Source organism: Pimephales promelas, chromosome 18, assembly GCF_988280905.1.
Source record: "Pimephales promelas chromosome 18, fPimPro1.hap1.1, whole genome shotgun sequence".
NCBI classification, from domain to species: Eukaryota; Metazoa; Chordata; class Actinopteri; order Cypriniformes; family Leuciscidae; genus Pimephales; species Pimephales promelas.
In genome coordinates, this window is record NC_142786.1 from 32915762 (window position 1) to 32943453 (window position 27692).

At 34.0% G+C, this 27692-nt stretch overlaps 1 protein-coding gene across 1 annotated transcript; it reads left to right on the forward strand.

The window, feature by feature from the left end:
* Positions 1 to 4834: 4834 nt before the first annotated feature.
* Positions 4835 to 17928, forward strand: oprd1a (opioid receptor, delta 1a). Its single transcript, XM_039653037.2, has 3 exons — positions 4835 to 5385; positions 14214 to 14569; positions 15950 to 17928. The coding sequence occupies exons 1-3, from the start codon at positions 5147 to 5149 to the stop codon at positions 16477 to 16479; spliced, it is 1125 nt and encodes a 374-aa protein (XP_039508971.1). The 5' UTR covers positions 4835 to 5146; the 3' UTR covers positions 16480 to 17928.
* Positions 17929 to 27692: the final 9764 nt, after the last annotated feature.

The window sequence follows — 27692 nt, forward strand, 5'->3', positions numbered from 1 at the left end:
ATCTTCCAGTTCATGTATGGAATGTGAACTTTGGTATTATTACATGTACGGAGTGAATCCACATAAGTACTGTACCTTGTTTTAGACTCCACCTTGAGTGCACTAGACTAGAGTGCATTTCATATAAATAATGTGGTCTAAATGCAGAATGAAAAATGACATACATTGTGTAATTTATTAAATAATAATGAAATGATGTGCTGTATTACTTGGATTGAAGAAACTAATATAACACATTATAGAGGAACAGAGTGTCTGAATACAGTAACGGAGAATGTGACACAAGGTCTTACTAAATGTGCCACTACTTTGATGGGATATGGGGGGTCAGGGTAATTAAACTCTTAAAACACTTAAAGAACCTGGAAATGTAGGGCCAGTAATTATCATCTTTGGTGTTTAAAGAGCCATATTTCTCCAACAGCAAGCCTAGGGTCACCATAATGGGACATTTAGTGAGTGATTCATCTTTGAGGCAGGTGTGCAAATGACTTTAATTTAGCAGTAAGCAAGTATGGAGACTGCATCAAGCTCACAACTCGGGTGGATGTGACTGACCAGACGTTCCCTTGGTGTAAACAACTACTTTAGTGCAGGAAACCTTTTTCATAATGCCAAATGTTTGTTGAATTCTTGCAGAAGTGTGTCCCTTAGATAATGTAAATGAAACATCTCATTTTACATTATCTAAGCGACGCACTTCATTGAGGCTGGTTCATGTGTGTACCTTGTATATAAACGAAGTCATTAAAATTAGAGTAGATGCCATTCTTCTTATGATGTAACGATCATAGCGTAGATGCCATTCTTTTACCATTAGAGGAAAATGTGTCAGATTAGTGGTAAACAAATTTGAGTACTTCAATGTAATATTCTGAATGTCCATATTAGCTCCTGAAATGTACATATTACCTCCTAAAATGGACATATTAGCTCATGAAATGGACATATTAGCAGCTAAAATGTACATATTAGCACCTAAAATGGACATATTAGCACCTAAAATGTATATATTACCACCTAAAATGTACATATTAGCACCTAAAATGGACATATTAACACCTAAAATGTACATATTAGCACCTAAAATGGACATATTAACACCTAAAATTTACATATTAGCACCTAAAATGTATATATTAGCACCTAAAATGTAAATATTACCACCTAAAATGGACATATTAGCTCATGAAATGGACATATTAGCACCTGAAATGTACATATGAACACCTAAAATGTACATATTAGTAACTAAAATGTACATACTACCACCTAAAATGTACATACTACCACCTAAAATGTACATATTACCACCTAAAATGGACATTTTAGCACCTAAAATGTACATATCAACACTCAAAATGTACATATTAGCACCTAAAATGTACTTATTAGCACCTAAAATATACATATTAGCACCCGAAATGGACAAAAGCTTACATTTTGAAAAGGTACAGCCCCAGTGACAGCTTTCGTACCTTTTTTTCTGAGAGTGTAAAGTTTAAATAATCATTCTAATTATATGAGAATAGTAAAGTCAAGTCCACAACTATTGAAAACAGCACAGAGGAACAATATCGTTGATTTTTTTCCAGCTGATGAATGATTGTATTATAACTGTTATAGTAAACACAATGTTAGCATGGGTTAGAGGGGAGTTTAGTTGTTACAGTTACCTTTATAGTTATCGTTATAGTGTAAACAAGCCTTAAGTCAGTAATATATGGTTACATTCTTACAAACCAATATATTTATCATTACTAACTTCAGAACCCAAACAAATGTGACCAAACCCCTTATTATCTTCATCTGGTTCATCTGGTGGGGGTTATTCTGAAGCCTTGGGTTGCTATGGTAACAGAGGAGAGTTCAGGGTAATGGATGAAAAGTGATGAATTAAAGTGTTTCTCTCATCACCTCAAACTGCAGATGAAAAGGACTCGCAAAGCTCTACTGGACTGATTTAGAAAAACAATCCGCTCTTAAATGCAACTATTACAACATTGTTTCAGAACTAAAAAGTGGCTCACATGTCACCATTGCAAAAAAAAAAAAAAAAAGTAGTTGCAAAGCATCAACTTTAGAGATTGAAGTGGAAAATTTAAGTCAAGTCACATTTATGTATATAGGCCTAGCGCTTTTTACAATACAGATTGTATCAAAGCAGCTTCACAACATGAAAATAATACAACACAGATCAGTAATATTGTTGAATATTAAATGTCCCCAAGCAAGCCAAAAGCCAAGCCAATCCTTTCCTACCCAGAGGTTTATGTTCTCTGGTGATGATGGGAAAATATATTATGTTGCCATGATTAGGAAACCAATCAAACGAAAAAAAATATTTTGCCACCTAAAAGTTAAAGATTTTTTGTGCGTCATGTATATTTCCCTCAAATTAAATATAAAATGCATGTGTTATATTTTTCTAATGTCTGAACTCCTTTATCAATGAAGTATGATATATAAACTGAAGTTTCAATAGCCTATAATAAATGCATGTTCAAAACACAGCATAGGAGACAAGAAGACAAAGGCAGGCGGCAGACAAGATGGAAACCAGAAAACAGGCAAAGCAAAGTGTCTGCATTTGTGTCCAGCACCAAAGCTTGTCTCTAATGTCGCATGCTTCTTTTCTTCTTTTTTTAACACTCCAGCATTTCAGTTTGTTTGTTGTTTTACCCACAGAGCAATGCTCTCTGCAGTGAGCTTTCTCAGAATAAATCAATAAATGTGTTCCGGAGAGCAATATTGTGAGTGCTAATATAATGACAACAAGCTCAGAAGAGATAAATACACTCACAAAATATATGCTTTTAAATGGAAGAAATTGCTTCTAAAACATCTGCTTTTAAAACATCCATCCATCTATCTATCTAATGAACACTCGGCAGATTACAGCAAAAGTGCCAAGGGAACAAGTTCCAGTAAATGTAAACAAAAACTGTCTGGCTTGTGAGAACAGTAAAGCTTCAATGTTGTTTATATGAGTCTCAGCCACACACACTCACACTGACCTGCTGTATGTGTGACGAATCAAGAGTCTGACAAATCTGTTGTGACGTCTTGCTCATCTCAAATCCATCTGTTTTGTTGTTTTTTTGTGTGTTCTGTGTGTGTCTGTTGCTTAATGGATGGACCTGGAGAATTGGGGGTGGATGACTTTGGCTTGAACCAGTAAGCAACCTCCCAAAACCCCCTAGCAACCACTCGCACCTATAGGCAACACACACACACACACACAGTTTAACATCTTTGTAGGGACTCTCCTGGTTTTATACTGTGCAAACTTTATATTATATTCCCTAACCCTAAACCTACCTCTAAAAACAATCCTTTTAGAAAACATTCAGCATTTTTAATGTTCCAAAAAACAATATGTATATACAATTCTGTAATTTATAAGCTGTTTTCCTCAGGGGCACATTAAATAAGAGATAAGTGTTGTCATTATCTTTTGAGAATTGCATAATGTACAGTTTTATGAAATATCTCTTTTATGTTCTCTCTTAGAGATTGCATTCTGGATTGGTTCTCTGCACTCCAGATGGTGGCTCACTCAAGAGGTGCATGTCTACATGAAACTGGCAATAAAGCCTGGCAAAGGGGCAGAACACCATCAGTAGGATTATCTCTCATCTGCGACAAAGCCACAGTGCTCAAACGAACCATGATTGTGATGGTTGAATGATGGTTGGATTTTTTTCAGGATGATAAAATAATATCAATAACACATTAAATTAAAATTTAAAATAATGTCTTCACATTTCCCATTCCTCACCGATTACAATTTAAAAATATTATGGGGTTGTGCTCTTTTTCATTGTATTTCCTTGTGAAATAGTTGTATGATTAATCATTATGTTCACCTGTCGCATGTTCTCCCTCATTCTCTGTCAGTTCTCATTCATTTATGTGTTGCTGATATCGAAAATTTTGTCATTAAAGACATTATATTGATTCTTCTTTGTCTTGACATGTTCATGCACAACCGACTCCTGACAATTATCTTTTCAATGTTGAAATATGTTCTAATATCCAAGACAACGTTGCAGTAATGGGTGGGTTCCCTCTCACCTGATTTTGATTAAATAATTGTAGCCACACATTTGTTGGTCCTCATGAGGGAAAAAAGTTAATGCTTTTTTTTTTTAATTTTTAAAAATAAAAAAGCGCCCAGCCAATCATATATATATATATATATATACACACTCTTAGAAGAAAAGGTTCTATCAGTGCTACGGATTTGGAACCGCTAAGGTTCTATACAGTCTTAAAAAAGGGTTCCTCTGGGTTCTATATAGAACCCTGGGGTTCCATACTTGGCCAATAGAACCTTTTACCAAAAAAAAAAAAAGGTTCTATATAGAACCATTTTGGAGTTCCATATATGAAGCGGGGGATGGAACCATTTCTGGTTCTAAACAGAACCATTTCTTCTAAGAGTGTATACACACACACACGCACACACACACACACACACACATATATATATATATATATATAGTATATATAAACATACAGTATATATATATATATATATATATATATATATATATATATATATATATATATATATATATAAAATTAAGCTATATCCTCATAGGAAAGGAAATTATATTTAAAATAAGTTAGTAAATAAATAGGTTGTTATTGTCTTAAAATAAGCTGTAAAACAGACGAACCTGTTTAGGATCCCAGCTAAGTTAACAAGGAACATTCTCAGAAGAACAGGCTCATTCTGGCATCGTTTTGCCATGTGCAGTTTCACCCTCTATTTCTCCGCTTATTCAGCCATGCTGAGGTTATTATATAAGTCATCAAGTGTAGCCTATATGTCAGGAATCCGAATACAGCAGCAGGTTGACGTAGCAAAGCTCTCCCCCGACTCATTCACTCCCCTCACACAAGGAGCTCAAGTTTGAGCCTTCATCAGATCCCTTTAGAGAGAGCTCACCTGTAGACGGAACTGGACAGAGGCTTTAATAGGCTACTGTTACTCACTCGTGATGGACTTTAGTTTTTATTAATCGCGTGTCGATTCTTGCACAAACGGAGCTTATATTGTAGTTTTGCATCCACCCCTGTTATCGAGAACTTCAAATCGTCAAGCGCAACTTCCCTTCCCCTCAGCGACCCTGAAGCGATGGAGCCGTCAGTCATCCCCGGTGGCGACATGTCCGACCTTTACTCCATTAACCCGTTTAATATTACTTTCCCGGACGACGTTATGGGTTTCGTTCCTGACGGAAGGAACTATACCGAACCAAACCCGATAAAGAGCCCCGCGGGAATCATCATTGCAATTTCCATCACTGCTCTATATTCCGTTATCTGCGTGGTGGGACTCCTGGGAAACATCCTAGTGATGTACGGGGTGGTAAGGTAAGCAAGGCAAAATATAAATACTAACTATCCATCTATCTATCTATCTATCTATCTATCTATCTATCTATCTATCTATCTATCTATCTATCTATCTATCTATCTATCTATCTATCTATCTATCTATCTATCTATCTATCTATCTATCCATCCATCTATGCTTCCATCCATCTATGCTTCCATCCATCTATGCATCTATCTATCTATCTATCTATCTATCTATCTATCTATCTATCTATCTATCTATCTATCTATCTATCTATCTATCTATCTATCTATCTATCTATCTATCTATCTATCCATCTATCTATCTATCTATCTATCTATCTATCTATCTATCTATCTATCTATCTATCTATCTATCTATCTATCCATCCATCTATGCTTCCATCCATCTATGTATCTATCTATTTATCTATCTATCTATCTATCTATCTATCTATCTATCTATCTATCTATCTATCTATCTATCTATCCTGATAAACGTTTAATCCTGAGTATTTGTTTAATAAATGGAAGATAGCCTACACACACTGACTGACATAAAATATAAAAAACACTGCAAGATAAAACAAGAACTGTAGCTAAATATTATTGTTATTGAGATAAATCCATTGTGCCAACTTGCCCCTGGTCTGATTTTTACATTGTGTGTTGGATTGAGCATATTAAATTCAGATATGTAAAGCAGCAAGTGCCCATTCCTTACCATTTTCAAAATCACATATGCAGGTCATGCAATACTTATTTTCTTTCATGTCTTATTAGTAATCTTGGTGTTCTTCATAGGCTTTTTCGTGAACAAATTGTAGGGAGGATTAACTGGTGTTGACTGGTTGCATGCAGATTTATGCTTATGGATAATTACCTTTTGGTCTTCTAATTTATGAGGTTTCATGTCTAGAGAAAGGATGCTCGAGAGACAGGAAATGACCTCATTTTGGGATCATCTGATGGAAATAGCATTATGGGCACAACCGTGGATATCTCAAGAGACGGCTCATCTCATATTTTGTGCACCCTGTTGCATTTCCAGAGTGTGGCATTTAGATGCGATGAATATCACTCTGAGAGTTAATATATCCTCCCTGTGAGTGCATGGAGTCGAAGAGGTGGTGCTCAAATGACATTTCTAATCGTACCCTTTTAAAATAAAGATCTGTCATCGCTGTGCCATGGTTCACAATTTTTTAATTGGTTCTCATTCTCTTATAAATATCTCTTTTTTTTGTGTGCAATGCAGAATATCTGTTTAATTTATCAGCTTTTAGTTGACAACCACAGCAAGAGTCTTCCAAGTCTGGAAAATGACAGATCTGCACCAGCTGTGCATTTCCAAATGACTGTAATTGTTCTGTTCTCTTGGTATGAGATGCTTCTACACACAGACAGCTTTAATCAACATACTAATTAAGTGCTAATTCTACTCTGCTTCAGAGTAAAGTAGAGCTTAGCTTTAACACAAGGTTCTTTAACTTTGGATAATTAGAAAATTATAAGTGTGGTTTACAAAGATTAACCCTGTTACCGACATCTCAATCGATATTAAGATTAAATTTGAGACTAAATGAAATAGTGAGCAGGAAGTAAAGCTGATGATAAATTAAAGTATTTTTTAAATTGTCAGTGATGAACAAATTATAAATATCATTTTTTTTTTTTTTGGGCGATCTCTGGCGAGTTCAAAGCATCTAAAGGGGTCATGAACTGGCTTTTTAAATTTTTTTATATTGTTACGGTGAACTTATGATGTTCGCTTTGTTTTTTGCATTGAAAAACATCAAAATGAATAAGTAATAAGCTATTTTGTACCCCAGTTTTGAGCCTAGCTGAAAAACTCACGGTTTTTATGGGCGTCTCGCACTGAAGACTTGGAAGTAAACGCCCACTGCTGTGAGTGGAGAACAGTTTTGCATATTTTTTTTTTGCATATTTGCATGTTTTGCATAGTTTTTCAACGCACCTCGTCGGTGTACACTGTAAAAAATATTTTCAAGATTTGTTATCACAACATATTTTCTTTTGTCAAATCAACTTTATAATAATTTATTTAGTTGAGATAACTTATTATTTTGAGTTTCTGATGGTTAAATTAATCTACTTCATTGTATTAACTCACTTTTTCCAGTTCAATGAACTTAAAATTTTAAGGCAACCAGATTACTTACTTTTTTAAGTTAAACCATCAATATTTTTTTACAGTGTAGTAATCACAACATTTTTTCTTTTGTCAAATCAACTTAAATAATTTATTTAGTTCAGATAACATATAATTTTGAGTTTCTGATGGTTAAATTAATCTCCTTCATTGTATTAACTCACTTTTTCCAGTTCAATGAACTTAAAATTTTAAGGCAACCAGATTACTTACTTTTTTAAGTTAAACCATCAATATTTTTTTACAGTGTACGTGGGGGAAATTTTTTTTCATTCCATTCGAAGGATTTTTTTTTTTCATTCCAATTCTGTCAATTTCTCTTCCTCTATAATTTCAACAGCTTCTGTGGTGTAGCAAATTCAGTTTACAATAGCCTTAAATCATTTATAACGCTGCTTCAAAATGTTCTCAAGATTCGAAGCCTCTCCTCTCACACAAGCACTGTAAAACAAAGTCTAAATAAATAAATCATTGAGCAGTAGTGGCCACTAGCAACGATGAGTGGACGAAATGTGCTGAAATTGCAGTAAAAATTCAATCTTCAAGGCATTATTTTATGAGCAAAGCTGAACAAAGGACATGATAGATTGTGGGGTAGGAAGAGATGAACAAAATGTGCTCGTTTTGTAATGAACGAAAAAGTATTGGGGTCCAACCAGGTTATAATACATGTGTCGTCAGAAGATTGTGGCTGATAATGATGTTGAGTTGAAGCTCGAGGCTCCTGTCAGTGGTCTGTCTGACGGTCTTTTCATCATCTGTCACTAAGAGCTCTGCAAACGAGGAGCCCTGCGTCTGATTATTGAGCTGAAGAAAGCCTGTTAGAATTTTAAAACAACATCAACATCATGCGAGTCTGTCTGGTGAAAGTACATCATCACTACACTGGTTGGAATATACGGTACGAGTGGCTTTGTGATGGAAAGAGTCTCGACTGTAATTGGTGTTCATTTTATAGATGTCTGAAATTGCCTTGTGTTGTTGTTCTCCCATATAGTGGCGGCCATTAACTACTATCTACATCCACAACATTTTTTTTTTTTCAAATACCATTTTCTAAGACGAGGAGAAACATTTAAATTATTATTATTATTTTGATAGACACAAAATGGGTGACTTTTTTAAGGAACATTGAGTGGTGAGATTTAATAATAATAAAAAAAAAAATCCACATTGCAAGTGCAATCCTATAACAGATGAGCATTTCAAGCATGTTTAATACATCAGAAAAGTCATATAGAGCTGGTTATGTGATTAAGAGATCAAAATGTGTTAGTTTGCAAGTCATGCAATACAATAAAGGGGGTTTGAGGTCATAACAGTATTATGCAAGGAACAGCATGAAAATAAGTATAATAGTGTTTATTTAATCTGAAAAACGCAGTAAATTGAATGTATAGTTATGTGTTTGGAGTTTTGCATGTAGAGGCACATTTTTTTTATGCTGTCCAAACCTGTCCAAAACTATTTTATTCAGTGAATGTTTTTGAAGAATGTGCATAATTCTCTTTACAATCTTACCAAAACCAGAACGCACAAAATGAATTAAAATGGACTGATGTGCTGTGCCTGGTTATGGAAAGGAGCAAGTACATTCTTAAGAATTTGTTCCAAAAAAAAATAAATCAATCAATTAATCATTAAAAAAAAAAAGAAAGAAAGAAAGAAATTCCAAATTTGGAACAACCTGGACTCAGGTGAGAAAAATCACAGATTTGTTTGAGTAATATACCATTGTAAGAGCCAAAATATTGTACATCTGTAAGTATATATTTTAAGATATGTCATTTTTGTTGGTTAGATATTTTGTAGAAATAATCCTATGGACTGAGGCAAAGATAAAGACTATATATACATGCATGTGCTTACATGCAGTTAAGAGATGCAATGTCTACATTTAACATATTTGTGCACGCTGTGTGGGGTGACTCACAGAAGCACTGTCGCCGCATGTTTCCCTCTTTAGTGCAGTTTGTGTCAGTTCCAGTCCAAACACAACATCCTGCTCATGACGTCAAAATCATCCACACTAGCAGTGTTTGTTATCACTCTCAGAAAAAAAAAGGTACAAAAGCTGTCACTGGGTCTGTACCTCTTCAAAAGGTACACTTTTGTACCCAAAGGCTGCATATTGATACCTAGTGGTACATATTAGCTAAAATGTACATATTAACACCTAAAATGTACATATTGGTACCTTAGTGGTACATATTAGCACCTAAAATGTACATATTGGTACCTAGTGGTTCATTAGCACCTAAAATGTACATATTACCATCTAAAATGTACATATTAACACCTAAAATGTACATATTACCATCTAAAATGTACATATTAGCACCTAAAATGTACATATTAACTCTTAAAATATACATATTAACACTCAAAATGTCCATATTAGCGCTTAAAATGTACATATTAACACTTAAAATATACATATACTTAAAATGTACATATTACCACCTAAAATGGACATATTACCACCTAAAATGTACATATTAGCACTTAAAATATACATATTAACTCTTAAAATATACATATTAACGCTCAAAATGTCCATATTAGCGCTTAAAATGTACATATTAACACTTAAAATATACATATACTTAAAATGTACATATTACCACCTAAAATGTACATATTAGCACTTAAAATATACATATTAACTCTTAAAATATACATATTAACACTCAAAATGTCCATATTAGCACCTAAAATGTACATATTACCATCTAAAATGTACATATTAGCACCTAAAATGTACATATTACCACCTAAAATGTACATATTACCACCTAAAATGTACATATTAGTACCTAAAATGTACACATTAACACCTAAAATGTACATATTGGTACCTTAGTGGCACATATTAGCACCTAAAATATACATATTAACTCTTAAAATATACATATTAACACTCAAAATGTCCATATTAGCACCTAAAATGTACATATTACCATCTAAAATGGACAAAAGTTTACCTTTTGAAAAGGTACAGCCCCAGTGACGGCTTTTGTACCTTTTTTTCTGAGAGTGTAGTTGTCTCTAATGCAGCTCAATCATGCGACTAATTTAAAGAGATAAGCATATTGGTAATGTGTCATTAACCACAAAATGTTTTTATAGTCACTTGTGCCTGGAATTCAGGCCGACTAACTCTCCCCGGCCCAAGATCACTCAAACTGGGACCAGGTGGTGAGCCTGTAAGCGCAACTGGGGATGAGCTGCCTATCATGGGGGGAACTATTACCCATGTTTTGTGCACATAGATCACATGCTTAAAACATACTCATTTTGTGCTTTATTGGGGTCGCTGTTAAAACCGGGCTTGTATACCCCAGTGTGCCCCCTTGACTAAAGACAAAGTTCTGCAGATTTTCCGTGACCCCTCCTCAGAACACAGGTCATACAGGTTTAGCTCAGCTGAATGTCGGACATGTCAAGAGACGAATGCTTTCTTGACCGTGGATTAACATGCTTGGCTGCTGGGTTGGCACAAAGTGAGGACAATTTCAGCTGTTAGGGATTCAAAGTGATGGCTAACTGAAGAGCACGTGCAGTTTTAGTGACTCATGTCTTTTTCTCAAATATACTCTTATCCTTCCAGACACCTTCACTATTGTAAATGCTTTAGATCTCACGGAGCAGTGAGAAGGCTTGTGTTGATAACTACAGATGAATTTAGAAAGAAAGTGGAGAATGCAAGAGCCTGAACTGCCGGAATAGGCATGAGATGAGATGGGGTTTTTTTCTACAGCTCTCTTCGGACTAAATGTGATTCATATCTGCCAATTACCTGGGGAAATGAAGATCCAGTCGCACGCCTTGAGGATGACATAAATTTATTTAAATGAGTGTGTTTCCCCTTTTTTTCTGAAGCACATTTCAAAGTAATCTTGCGTTCTTGGGCTAAAGGAGAAATTAATTCAGTCTTGATACTGCACTTGTGTGGCCATTAACTTGAACATGTCAATTAACACACACACATATGATAAATAACAAAAAAGCTCTGCAATTACATTCTAAAATATTATGTGTGACTAAAATCTCCAGTGATTTGAGGTTAAGATTCATGTCAACCAGAGTAATATATTCCTTGAAAATGCTTCTCTCGTTTGGGAAATCACATCACTCCTGCATTGCACAAAAACGCCCCCATCCACAACCTGTGGTCTTGCATTGCAATTTACTGATCGGCAAGATATGAGATTCACACTTGCATAACTATTATATAATACCAGCTGTGATTATATTAACAACATAAGCTGTTATGTTCTGCCTCATTGAACTGTACAGGCAAGATGAAGTTTTAACACAAGATGAAAAATCTCTTTACTGTTGTTTTTTTTTTTAGTCACAACATATCTATTTGTACGGAGGCGTATTGCATTCACTTGAAGAAAAATAATCTACTCTGTTTTTCTGAATTAATGAGTTAATTTTTAATGGAATTTTTTTTGCTCTGTTTTTCTGAATTAATGAGTTAATTCAGAAAAACAGCAAAAATAAATTTTCTCATGAAAAATTAACTCATTAATTCAGAAAAACAGAGCAATTTTTTTTCTCATGAAAAACTAACTCATTAATTCAGAAAAAACAGAGCAAAAACTTTTTTTTCTCAAGAAAAAACTAACTCATTAATTCAGAAAAACAGAGCAAAAACTTTTTTTTCTCAAGAAAAAACTAACTCATTAATTCAGAAAAACAGAGCAAAAACTTTTTTTCTCATGAAAAATTAACTCATTAATTCAGAAAAACTGAGCAAAAAATGTTTTCTCATGAAAAATTAACTCGTTAATTCAGAAAAACAGAGCAAAAAAAATTTTTCTCATGAAAAATTAACTCATTAATTCAGAAAAACAGAGCAAATTTTTTTTTCTCATGAAAAATTAACTAGTTAATTCAGAAAAACAGAGTAGATTTTTTTTCTTCAAGTGAATGCAATACGCCTCCGTATATTTGGAATCGAACAAATATAAGATTTAAGAGGACAGTAACCCAGGAATTGCTGCAAATGACTTTGTGAAAGCTGGAAAGTGTCATGTTCTTTTACTTGGTAATATTTTGTAATTGCACTGTTTGAATTTTTTTGATTATAATTTGAGTTGTTATTGCTTTGTATAATTTTATGTTGTGAATATTTTAAAGAGGACCCCAGGAAGATTGGCTGCCATTAAATGGGCCACTAATGGGGATCCTAATAAAAATGAATAAATGAATGAATGTTAATAAGATGCAATTTAGGAGACATTTACATACATTTGCCCAGTTTGCACATGCTTTCACTTATTTAAAAGTTAATATTAAGATAAGAGTAATACAACAAAATAATTAACCACAAGGACATACAAAGTGCTGTGATGTATAGATGATGGATGGAAAACATCCAACAGACAATTTGCAATACAACCAACCCACTGAGCTGCTGTGCTGCACTATTTCAAGTTTTATTTCTATGAATTCATAAAATGTAAGCAATGAAATGTCTTACAGCTACAGGTCTGGATTTCAAAGTGACCAAAACCTGTTGATACATTTTTACAGAGTATAACATTTCTAAGTGAATTACAAAAATAACAGAAAAGACTTTACTTCAAGATTCACATTTTACTGTGTAAAATTTATCCGCTTTGGAGAGCGTATTCCAAAAGCTACGTTTTCACTGACCTAAAATGCCGTCTCAGAGAAATATATACGTTTTCAAACGAAAATTTATTAGTAGACTATATCACCTTTAGCCACTTTACACTGTAAAAAACAATAAGTAAAATGTACTTAAGTTTTTCAAGGCAAGTTTTGCACTGATATTTTTGAGTAAATTTCACACATATAATGAAGTAAACTATACTTAACTAAGTTTTTACTAATTAAGTAATTTTTATTTGTGTGTGTATAGATAATTTTTTAATTATTTTTATTTATTGTTTTTTTTATTTATGTTTATTTTTTTATGTGAAAAAAAGAAAAGTGTTAATAATTTGTAATCTATTGTGTTGTAATATCATTTGGATTAATAAAAAAGTTTGAGCAAAAAAAAAAAAAAGATTAAGTAATATCTATTCTATTTAATTGAATCTTTCTTAATACAACATTTCACTCAAACAATATAACATTGAATTAGACCACACTGTTTAAGTAATTAATCCTTGCAGTGAGTCCCATCATGTCTTCACTTTTGATTAAGCATGATGTGAATGCAGACCTCAATACTTGGTAGACAATACACAATGACGGTAACATTTGATCGATCGTTTTTGTGTTTGAATGCGTCATTTTCAGTAGAAAATGAACTCAAAATCACAAAATGGAAAATTACTAATCCTAACAACAAAAGTGTAAATACAGCTGGAAAACAGTGAAAAATCAACCTCATTAATATTTCATGGCCCAGTGCATGATGGGAACAGCAGTATCAGAAAAGTTGAGTCATTTTACTTAATTTTATAATGTTGATATTTACGCTTTCACGATTGAATTGAGTTCTACTATAGAATTTACTTATTTTTTTAAATTCTTGCCTGAACTAACCTTTTTCACGTAAATTATATTGTTTTTTTTACTTCACCACAAAATCATTTTTATCAGTGTACATAAACCACATAGACAAAAAGTATAGGAGCACATTGTCAAGCCATAACAAACTGCTCTGTCGATTCTGTCTCTGCAGATACACCAAGCTGAAAACTGCCACCAACATCTACATCTTCAATTTGGCCCTGGCAGACGCACTGGCCACTAGTACACTTCCATTCCAGAGCGCCAAGTATCTAATGAACACCTGGCCCTTTGGTGAGCTTCTATGTAAAGTTGTCATAGCCATTGACTACTATAACATGTTTACCAGTATCTTCACCCTCACTATGATGAGTGTGGACCGGTACATTGCCGTGTGCCACCCTGTGAGGGCACTGGAGTTTCGTACCCCGGTCAAGGCCAAAATCATCAACGTGTGCATCTGGATTCTCTCGTCTGCTGTAGGAGTACCAATCATGGTCATGGCAGTTACCAAAGTCACAAACCAAGGTGAGCATATATATATACAGTATACACTCTAAAAAATGCTGGGTTGTTTTAACCCAATTTTGGGTCAAATATGGACAAACCCGAAATGTTGGGTTAAAAATGTAATGTAAAAATTTAACCCAACGGCTGGGTTAGTCCATATTTGACCCAAAGTTGGGTTAAAACAACCCAGCATTTTTTAGAGTGTATATATATCACTCTTAGAATAAAGGGTTCTATATATGTAGCATAGGGTTCTTTACTCAACTCCAAAGGACATTTTATGCTAAAAAAAGGTTCAATAATGACAAGAAAGAACACTTTTGGCACAAAGGTTCTTTAAAGGCTACATATATTACATTATTATGCAACATGTTGTAGTTGTAATTAAGTTATTGTTTATTAAACTGTTGTAGTAACTTAAAGGACTAGTTCACCCAAAAATGAAAATTCTGTCAGTATTTACTCACCCTCATGTCGTTCCAACCCCGTAAGACCTTCGTTCATCTTCGCAACACAAATTAAGATATTTAAGATATTAAGATCGCTCCATAGGCTTCTTGAGGGAATGACTCTTGCTGGCATCGAAAAGTCATTAAAGACATCGTTAAAATAGTCCAAGTGACTCAATCTTAACTTTATCAAACGACGAGAACACTTTTTGTGCGCAAAAACAACAAAAATAACGACTTTATTTCAACTATTCACTTCCTTCTCCATGGGCCTGTAGTCAGTTAACGTAGTGTGATTGCGTAAAGCTACGTCACACGTAGGCTCACTATTGGCCGACGCTGGTCATGTGTGTGATGCGTGTGACGTACAATAACAGAAGCTTACGCTATTAAACTAGTAACCTGACTCGCGCACAGGGAGAAATAAACCAATAGTTGAAATAAAGTCGTTATTTTTGTTGTTTTTTGCGCACAAAAAGTGTTCTCGTCGTTTGATAAAGTTAAGATTGAGTCACTTGGACTATTTTAACGATGTCTTTAATGACTTTTCGATGCCAGCAAGAGTCATTCCCTCAAGTAGCCTATGGAGCGATCTTAATATCTTAAATATCTTAATTTGTGTTGCGAAGATGAACGAAGGTCTTACGGGGTTGGAACAACATGAGGGCGAGTAAATACTGACAGAATTTTCATTTTTGGGTCAACTAACCCTTTAATATCACATTTTAATCATGCAGATTTTTGGAGGATAAACTAAATTTTTTTAACCACCATATCTTGAATTTTGTGGTCATTCACATGCATTGCATTTTAGGGGTTCCAAATACGTAGCGCTTTAGAACCTTTTAAGGTTCTATATAGAACCTTTTCTTCTGTATATATGGATGATGTTCACCAATCAAAGTTCACCTTCTTTCTAGATCTGATTAAAACATTTGTCCCATAACAGGTGCAACTGTGTGCATGCTGAAGTTCCCTGATCCAGACTGGTACTGGGACACAGTGACAAAGATTTGTGTGTTTATCTTCGCATTTGTGGTGCCAGTGCTAGTTATCACAATCTGCTATGGTCTGATGATCCTACGTTTGAAAAGTGTCCGGATTCTCTCAGGCTCAAAGGAGAAGGACAGAAACATGCGTCGAATCACTCGAATGGTTTTGGTGGTGGTGGCTGCCTTCATTATCTGCTGGACACCAATCCACATCTTCATCATCGTCAAAACACTTGTAGACATCAACCAAAAGAACCCCTTTGTGATTGCCAGCTGGCACCTGTGTATCGCACTTGGCTATACCAACAGCAGCCTCAATCCGGTCCTCTATGCTTTCTTGGATGAGAACTTCAAGAGATGTTTCCGAGACTTCTGCCCACCCTTCCGAACCCGAGCTGCCCAGAACAGTCTCAACCGAGCAAGAAATGCCACAAGGGAGCCGGTTTCGGTTTGCGCACCTTCGGAAGCTGGAAAGACGCCAGTATGACTAGGCCTGGAGAGGATCCCACCACGGGGGTCCCAGTCCAGAAGAGTTCAGCAGGATCTTCAATCTGAGGTCACCCAGATCTCCACTACTGAATTCTAGGAACAGACCTCAATAATATCTCAAGATTCGTGCATTGAGAATGTAACCAGAGAGCTCTTCTCCTGCACCATTACTTTGTATTATGGATTGGCCCCAGTATTATTTGGAATAAATAACTAGCATACACAAGAGCCTCTTCTGAGCCCAATGTTATGGCCAACATCAGGATAATCAGACTTTCAAGGTCTGGTGGACCTTCAGGGTTCGGAAATCTCACTGGTACTGAGAACACAAGCCGAAACAACAGATAAATAAACTCTCCTTGCTGACACATCAAGAAATGAAACCTGAAACCTACAAAAGCAAACAGTGGAGATGATGTCCACTTGGAGGACACTGGCTGAAAAGGACATTTTCAGAGATATTGGACTGTAGAAAAATAAAACAAACATTGATGTAAAACTCTCCTCAAATGTTGATGAACCCCCGGTGAAACTCTGAAGAAATAATGGGAAAATATGTCTTGCCCTAGAGAGCAGAATGGAGAAAGCATATGGTATTATAGCGATATAAATGGACTTAATATTGAAGGATTATTAGCCATTATCGCCTGCATCCACTCTCAAACCATCTTCAGACAAACTTATTTTCAATTCCTCAGTCTTATGTATTCAGTGAAGGGGTTTACATGGCAAATCTCTTCAGTTTCCTCCTGGACATTTCCAATAAAGTTGACTTCAACAAAGAGTAAACTAAACTAAAGAAACGCTCTAAATTACCATTTAGACTGTGTTAAATGTCATGCCAAAAACTGCAGTGAAATATTTATTGTGTCCACAAAGCAAGATCAAAATTGAGTTCCTGATGTACATTAAGTATCTGGAACATCATATAGCCCTTGGACCCAATCATTTTCGAATGTCTTGATTTTGATGTGTGATGAATGCAATGAGCAATTTGATCCGTGTTATGGATAATATTCCTTTAGAAGCTGAAAGTGCTTTTTATACTGTGCTTTTACTGTCAAGTCAAGTCAAAAGTGTAGTAAAGAGATTGTGCATAAATTAGTACATTCTGTTATTTTGGATCTTTTATTGTTGAACTTGTTAGCAGTTCATTTTCGTCCATAAAAAAATCAAGAAATAGCTTTTCCTTGAACATATCTCATAAATGCTTGGTGAATTTGAATCGTAGTAATTTAGTTTGAAATTGATTAATTTTGATGACTGGTGTGTTTCTGAAGCCTTGCCGCTGGATATTTTCTAGTTGTGCTAGCTCACTGAGTCTTGATATTTGTTTTACTCTGATGATTGTAATTTTCTTGATAAGTGATGTTAGTGAAATTGTTGATTTTTTTGTGTTTGTGTTGCATTTTTAAGATTTTTTTTTTAATAAAAGATTGTAAACGTTTGCAGGATAATCTGTTTTGTACATAATGTTATATTTAATTTGGTTTTAACCCTTATGCTGCATTAGGGACATTTTTGGTCTTTTGCAGTTTAATTTCTTTGACCATTTTGGCTGTTTTAATGCAAATGGTATGAAATTTGGCAAAATTGTGACTTTTTGGATACATGTAAAAAATGTGATCCCATTTTGCAAAATATGTATAACACACACTGTGTAGATCAAATAGTAACACTCAGCACCATAAAGACCAAAAATGGCCCATTGAAACCCATTAAAATGTTGTTTAAATCTGAGGCTGTCAGTAATACATGAAACATGATTATTGCACAAACATCCTTTTATTTTGAAGCAAAAGCATTATATTTGCATTATATAGTGTATTCCACCAGATGACGTCACTACATATTTATTCCCTATGGGTGGAAATGCACCTTATTTTAGGCAATAGGCAATGTTTAATAGGTGGCCATTTTTGGTCTCTAACGCGCTAAGTGGGATTTTTTGCAAAGTGGGACTGTGATAATCCAAATCTAAAGTTTTCTCTTTGCATTTAGTTTATTGAAAATAATTGAATTTTTGTGTTTTTTCCTCTTATACAAATCGATGGTTTCGCCAACAAAACTGGTAATTAAAGGGTTAAAATCCTGAAATTGAATACATTTTTGGTAGTTATGATGAGGACTGATGCTGGTTAAAATATTTAACTTGGTAAAAGTGGAAAATAATAATAATATATAATATTTTAGGCAATGTTTAATATGTGGCCATTTTTGGTCCTTAATGCACTCAATGGTGTTAAAAATCTAATGCAGCACAAGGGTTAAACTGCCAGTAGACCTGTTCAGGCATTAATTCGTAGGTTTGTAGTTAACATTACCAGAAAAGATGGGCATGTTTGGTTTTTTCTCTGAGTCATATCTCATAAATCATTGTGTTTCAAGTTGATATGTGCATCAAAATCCAATGCTAAATTTCTTCTTTTTGGACTACAAACTGAACAGGGGTGCGTTTCCCGTACAACGACGTAGTTCGCTGCTTCACTTCAGAGAAATCAACTAGCTAGTCGCGACTGTTTCCCGAAACCCACTGTCGCAAAGTATCGTTCAATCACGTTGGTTTCGCACGTGGTGGAGTAAGAACTACTTTTATTGAAACTGAGATCCAGTTAACGCTAGATTTGTTTTATATAAATTACAGACATGTCATCTGAGGACTATTTCTAATTGTTCTCAGTTGTTCTGCTTTATTACCAGACTCAATATTTGGCTCGTTCTTACATAGAGCACGTTCGCACATAAGCGCACTCTTCAAAATCGGTACTTTAAATCTAAAAGACGTAAATTACATTTATTCTAAACAAGACATCGGTCGTACTGAATGTCAGCTTGCTTATTTTGCTCAAGATCAGGATTTATTACGTCCAAATGTCATGCAATATAGAAACGATGCGTCTAAGCACAGGTCGAGAGCTGTCGTTCAAACTACACAACTTTGCGACGCTGTTTGCGAATGTTCGTTGGAACGATGGTTTCGGGAAACACCGACTCGTTAAACTATGCTGATAACGACGGAACTTGCGACCATAGTTGGCTAACGATGCTTTCGGGAAACGCTCCCCTGATCAATACTCTCACCATAAAACCATAAAGACAGCATAATCTGTATTGAACGAGTAATGAAATGGTGATGTATTTGAAATGATACTTGACATCATGGGGCTTCTCACTCTTGAAATAGTTAACCCTGGGTCATTCTAAACCCAGGGTAAACTGAAGGCTGGGTTATCTTGCTTAACGTTATTCATAATTTAGGGTTAGGGTTAGGAGTTATGAAGAGTTCAGATGCAAAAGCCTCTAAATGCCATTTGAAATTTTCTTCTTTAATGATGATTTTTATCAAACTTGTATATTTAAGTTCAGTAATTTCACTTAAATAACAATTAATAGGTAATTATCATTGCCATTTAAGTGAAATCACTGAACTTAAATATACAAGCTTGATAAAAATGATCATTCTAGAAGAAAATTTCAAATGGCATTTAGAGGCTTTTGCATCTGAACTCATGGGTATTATTAAACTGAGGTTTGAGACTGTACATTCATAAACCCTGGTTTAATGTCCTTACTGTATATGCATTGTCAGTCTTATTGACTGGACAAATGCAGCACACATTGTGCATCCTCATGCTTCGCCAATTGTACTGTCAAGATTTATAAAAATACATATATAAATATAAAAAAATATATATAAAATATATATAAATTATATATAAATATAAAAAAATATATAAATTATATATATATATATATATATATATATATATATATAAATTTGTCTCTTCTTCACTCCAATTGATGTATTTTCTGTCACTACTTGGTCTTTTTCCCCATACAACACACGACCCAAGATTAGATGTTGTTTTCTAAGCATCATGTAACATTGTTACATCGGTTCACACAGTAGATGTTTGGCATGTCAGTGCTGGTTAACAGTGCAAACACGGCACTGGAGGGTGCTAAACCCACTGCTAAGTGTGAAACATTACTTTACCCAGGGTTTGGAACAATAACCCAGGGTTAAGCACAGAGTGAAAAGCCCTAATTTGTCTTTGCACAATGCCAGTTAATACAATAATCAGTCTTATTTCTGAGTTTATTCAATTTTCGATAAGATATGTTTAAGCTTTTGTGGAACGATCTGCAGTTGTTGTTGTTGTTTTTATTTTTTTATCATTATTATTGATTATTGATCAAAAGATAGCAAAGAGACTGCTTCCTGTTATCTTCGCTGGTTGTTTTTGTGGCAGAACAGAAGGTATATTTATGTTGTTTGGATATCTCTAGACTGGTCGTGATGCGGTTCTCAGTGTATAATTGCGTCAGTCTGTGGTATAATTGTAGAATTCCTCATTAGCTTGCACAACTGCTTATACTGTAAATCATCGAAAAGATAATATTCAGTCGAATAAAAGCATATGCTAATAATTGATAAGTGGTAACTCTTTCAACAAGGCTGCCTGTAATTTAAAAAACTGTAAATTGCCCGCCTGCTCTGTAATTTCCTTTTGTTGTAGTTGTTGCATGCATGATCAAATCAAAACATTTCAAAATGACACTGATAAAAGACAGGATTGTTTCTTTGCAATAGTTGAAGTGCTTCTTTTTTAATTGAGAGGGCTACTTTCTTGTATCACTTAAAGTGGCAGCTACCTTATTATTATTAATTAGGCCTTTTCGCTATTTGCTGTACACAAAGGATTTAGCTGAATGAATTCAAGAGACACAGAACATTATCTTTAAACAACAAGTCTCTTGACAAAACCACCACAGATACAATAACATCAGCATCATCCAAATTAACAGAGCACATGTTGGAAATAGTAAGCAAAATGTACACTCTATATCAAAGTGTAAGAGGTCATTCATTCTGGGAATAGCCATATCATTATATTGAATGACAAAGCCAATCTAACAGCAGAAATCACAGTGAAGATAAATGAGCTCAACATGCCACCTAATGAATTAGCAACATGCAGTTATGTTCATAATCCAGAAACACTGATCTGATGTTTTTTAGGATTATTTAAATAGAACAGCATTTATTTAAAATAGAAATATTTTGTAACAGTATACACAACCAGTATAAAATTTTGGGATTAATTTTTTCGTTCTTTTTTTTTAAAGGATGTGTTAAGTGATAGTAACGTTCCAACTGATCATACCCGAGTATCAAATTATCATACTGGAGTGATTTCTGAAGGACTGGATTAATGATGCTGAAAATAAAGGTTTGATCAAAGAAATAAATTATATTAAAATAGAAAATCATAATTTAAAATTGTAATATTATTTCAAAATATTACTGTTATTTGTATATTTGATCAAATAAATGCAAGCTTCTTTCAAAAATAGTATAAAATAATAATGTGTTCAAACTTTTGAACGGTATTTTATGTTCATATAGCACTCACTGTAAAAAAATATTGTTGGTTTAACTTAAAAAAAAGTAAGTAACCTGGTTACCTTAAATTTTTAAGTTGATTGAACTGGAAAAAGTGAGTTAATACAATGAAGGAGATTAATTTAATCATGAGCAACTCAAAATAATACATTATTTAAGTTGATTTGACAAAAGAAAAATGTTGTGATAACAACATATATATTGAAATATTTTTTTTTTACAGTTCCTCCACATAGAGGAATTACAATAAAACCGATTCAAACCTTTGAATCTCCTCTCATTCTTTGTCCAGGCTGCCTCACAGCACCTTGATGGGCCATTAGCCAATGGGGGAGTGTCTTTCGTCTCCCTTGGTGTGAATAACATTAATATTCATGATCATCAACACTCCCACTCATACAGCGGTTCTGACACAAAAACTGAATCGTTATATTGTTGTTTGATCATTTTGCCTATAAAGAATGGTAACTCAAAGCTTGTGGGCAACTATTCAGTGTGTGTTATATGGCCTTTTTGCAGCGACAATTTCCCCCCAAAACGTACTAACCATGCATAATATTGTTTTTATAAAATGCAAAGATCAATTTTGCTCACATATTATTGTAGTAAAACTACAACGAGTCTGTGCTGAATACAGCAAAATTACATGTTGGCCAATGGTACGTATGTTGCTGAAATAAGCACAAATGTCAAGGGCATTTCAGAACATCTCAAGGGCCCCAAACACACTTCATTTTTAACCCTATATCTCCCGGGCCCCTCTCGGTTTGTTATTTCTCCCGGGAAACTCCCGTTATTTGCATGAATAATCAGACCAATAAAAAATATTGATGGTTTAACTTAAAAAAGTAAGTAGCCTGGTTGCCTTAAAATTTTAAGTTCATTGAACTGGAAAAAGTGAGTTAATACAATGAAGGAGAATAATTTAATCATCAGAAACTCAAAATGATATGTTATCTGAACTAAATAAATTATTTAAGTTGATTTGACAAAAGAAAAAATGTTGTGATTACTACACTGTAAAAAAATATTGTTGGTTTAACTTAAAAAAGTAAGTAACCTGGTTACCTTAAATTTTTAACTTGATTGAACTGGAAAAAGTGAGTTAATACAATGAAGGAGATTAATTTAACCATCAGAAACTCAAAATAATAAGTTATCTCAACTAAATTAATTATTATAAAATTGATTTGACAAAAGAAAATATGTTGTGATAACAAATCTTGAAAATATTTTTTACAGTGTGTCTAATGTTGCCAGATCTTGTATTAAAGGGATAATTCACTTTGAAATTAATTTTTGATATGTTTTATCTTACCTCAAGGGCATCATGTAGGTGTCTTTGTTTCCACAGTATTTTCAATTTTGATATTTTTCAGTCAAACCGTTGTTGTGCAGGATTTTTCCACCACTGAATACAGTACATGGGCTGTTGTTTGCATAGGATGGACATCCCACAAATGTGAACAAAGTGTTGGCTACACCATTTCTAATGTGTGCAGCAGATAATTGGGATTCACACATGAAGTTATTTCTTCATCTCAGTCGTCCTCATTATAACTCAACTCTCTGAGTCTTCTTGCTGCATATGTAGAAAAGCTATACTTCTGAATCAGCTAATGATCTGGTGTTGATAGCTGTCTCTTCAAGGGTTAGACAATCCTTAATATAGCGGCAAAATATCAGACTAAGGCATAAACTTAGAGAGAAAACAGAACTTCTTAAAAAGGAAATTGTTAGTTTTTACTCAACTTTGAGTAGACAAGAACTAATGCTTTAGTTTGCAAGGCTAATACTATAAGAATAATCCCTGCACCTGCTTTATTACATTTGTAATGAGGAATAAATACAAATGTTTGGATACAGGGCAATGTCTGTTACAGAATATTCATTTTGTGTTCAAGGGTTTAAACAATGATGGAAATTGTTCCTTTTGGCATTTATCTTCAAATTGCTATAAATAGCTATTTAAAGAATAATGGTTTAACTTACAAATCAAAATTGTATAACAATCAGTGAATGAACAGACAATATCTAAACAAATATGAAAACGAGACAATTCATACTAGATGAAAATAAAAGACTTGTTCATCCAAATTAATTTTTTTTGTTCACTTGTTAATCTAAACTGTTTCAATAAATAATAATATTAATAATAATAATACAAATCTACTAAAAAGTAAATTATGTTAAAAAGGGCCATGGTGGAAATATGAAGACATTTTTTTAAATTGCACATTACATATTAGATTTGAAATCCTTATGATTATGATTTCACTTTTCTAACTTTAGTCAGTGTGTAATGTTGCTGTTTGAGCATTAACTAACATCTGCAAAGTTACAACGCTCAAAGTTCAAAGCAAAGGGAGATTTTTTCTTTTAAAGAACTAAAATTTCTTTTAAAAGTTCAAAGCAAAGGGAGATTTTTTCTTTTAAAGAATTAAAATTTCTTTTAAAAGCAATTTTAAGGACTACAACAATGGCAGCAAGGGAGGGACTACACAAGCTTCCTCCTGGGTTAGTGGAGGAAATTATGTACTAAAATTTTACATTTTACTAAAATGTACATAAATCGCGTCCCCCAGGAATGGGATTAATAGATTATCAAGACAGAATATGCTAATCAATGACTAGAAGATAACTACACATAAGCTACATAAATGCATTAACTAACCAATCAGAAATGTTGTCTACATGTTTTCACTCCATCTTTCTGACTCCGGTTTGAACATAAAAGGCTAAAAGTTTTTGATGTTTTCACTGCATGTGTGTGTGAAGTAAAAGAACACAAGCTCTTGAAACGCTGTGCTTGTTTGCATTTAAAGGTACAGACAAAAACAGTGCGTTTTTTGTGCATTTTGTGAAAAGGGCATTATACCACCCCTTTATTAATAATAATAATAATAATAATGTTGCTGTTATTTATTCTTATTTTAGTTTTTTTTACTTTTATCATTTCAATATATGGTATTTTTCCATTATAATAGTCTAACCACTGTTGGAGCAGCTGGAGTCAGTAATCTCCCACACAGGGGATTTATGTTGGATGGACCATGCAACATAAAACAGAATTAGTTATGTATGTTATGTGCAATGATTCCCGCTGAATCCAGCACACAATGGATAGCTGTGGCGGATCAAATTCAATTAGTTTAAATTAGAAGATTATGTATTCAGAGCATCCCTGATATAACACTGCCAATGAGAAACACATGTGTTCATAAACTGTTTTAGATATTGATATACAGTATAAGCCTGTTCAAGCAGGCAGTACTTTTGTTAACAGACTATGTTCACATGCTCCAGTAAATCTCGCAATAGCTGCACAAATCTTGATTGTTACAAACCGTCTTGGCAAAGCAATTAAAAACGTTGCCATTGGTAACGGCTGCATGTGAGAGACCTGTGGGCGGGCAGAAGATGTTGGTGGCATGAGCGTTGGACCCCTGAGATGGTGCTCAACAGGTCTGCACTCTTGATGGATGGGTTTACTGTGCTGGAGGGGGTTAATTAATCTGCTTTTGGACAGCGATATTCACTGCATAAACAAATGAAAACAAAAACCCAGTACCATTGCAATGGTTAACAGTTCTCACTTTGTCGGAACAATCAGTTGTTTATGGATCACAACCTGTAAGTATGTATATTAAGCAAGCATTACGTCTTGGTTACGTAACCCTCATAAGACCTGAGTAGGGACAGGGTATCTATAGATTTTGATTTTTTTTAACAGCAAATTTAATGACTTTTAAGACCTTTTTAAGTCCTCTAAAAGGCAAATTTAAGACTTTACCACGACAAAAAAAAAAAAGAAAAAAAAAAGGAAAATGTTCAGCACGACATGACAGTGTTAATTTGGCAGCCATTTTTTCTGCATGGTTGCCAGATACTATTGACAAGACCAGGTAGAAAACAATGTTCTTTTAACAGAAAAGCTCTGACTGGGGATTGTATTATTTAAATCTGGCAACCAAGCATGAACGCTCGTAAACAGAGTCTGTAAACAAAACAAAAAAACCTATGACGAGTCGGACAAGAAATTTAAGGTCAGTCCGTGAAATTTGAGACCTCCTTATCGGAAATTTCAGATTTTAAGACATTTTCAGGCCTTAAAAAGCGAAAAATTTTATTTAAGATGTTTTAAGACTTTTTAAGGACCCGCGGGGACCCTGTAGGGAACGGTAACGTTCTGTCGGATGACGACGAATGGAGTTTTGCTTAGAAAGCCAATCAACTTGTGGCAAAGAAATGCCATGGGTCTGCGAAATGTGCATGACGCAACTCCGCCCCATCTCGTGGGTATAAAAGGAGGAAGCCGGCAATATGCAGATATGTTTATGTTATGACCAGTCTTAAACTTTCCCCTATTGTGCTCTTGAGATGTTTTAGTCCCAAGGAAAAAAATATATCTATTTTAAACGTCCACTCCGTCCTTGGGCCGTAGGCTCGCGGTCAGGGGTTGGTGGACGAGCGCGCCGGCCAAGGAAAGAATGGACGTTTTAAATAGTTTTGGACTAGCTAGAAAAAAAAAATATTCATGTTTCTTGAATTTCTGCAAGAACCGCGCTTATTCTGCAATGGATTAACGAGTAAATTTTTCATGGATTTTTTTTTTTGCTGTGTTTTTCTGAATTAATGAGTTAATTTTTCATGAGAAAAAAAATATTTTGCTCTGTTTTTCTGAATTAACGAGTTAATTTTTCATGGATTTTTTTTTTGCTCTGTTTTTCTGAATTAATGAGTTAATTTTTCATGAGAAAAAAATATTTTGCTCTGTTTTTCTGAATTAACGAGTTAATTTTTCATGGATTTTTTTTTGCTCTGTTTTTCTGAATTAATGAGTTAATTTTTCATGAAAAAAAAATATTTTGCTGTGTTTTTCTGAATTAATTAGTTAATTTTTCACGAGAAAAAAATATTTTGCTCTGTTTTTCTGAATTAACGAGTTAATTTTTCATGGATTTTTTTTGCTCTGTTTTCTGAATTAATGAGTTAGTTTTTCATGAGAAAAAAATATTTTGCTCTGTTTTTCTGAATTAACGAGTTAATTTTTCATGGATTTTTTTTTTTGCTCTGTTTTTCTGAATTAATGAGTTAATTTTTCATGAGAAAAAAATATTTTGCTGTGTTTTTCTGAATTAATTAGTTAATTTTTCACGAGAAAAAAATATTTTGCTCTGTTTTTCTGAATTAACGAGTTAATTTTTCATGGATTTTTTTTTGCTCTGTTTTCTGAATTAATGAGTTAATTTTTCATGAGAAAAAAATATTTTGCTGTGTTTTTCTGAATTAATTAGTTAATTTTTCACGAGAAAAAAATATTTTGCTCTGTTTTTCTGAATTAACGAGTTAATTTTTATGGATTTTTTTTTTTGCTCTGTTTTTCTGAATTAACGAGTTAATTTTTCATGGATTTTTTTTTCTCACGAAAAATTAACTCGTTAATTCAGAAAAACAGAGTAGATTTTTTTTTTCTTCAAGTGAATGCAATACGCCTCCGTATGGTACAATATCTGTTAAAGCTCTGTTGAATTACAATTACCTCTGGCCATTACATGTAACAGTCCAGTTGTCCAGCCACAACATATTATTAAATATATAAACAAACAATGTCCACTACTATTTCAAATGTCATTGCTTCAAATGCCCTCAATGCATGTACTAAACATGTGAACACATTACAGTCATTGTGCACCTCCATCACAGGGTTTACAGCGTACAGCAGCATCATATGAGAGTAATACGTAGTGTAAACTAAACTAAAAAGGGTCACTAATAACTTCCCATATGAAGCCTCTCTGATA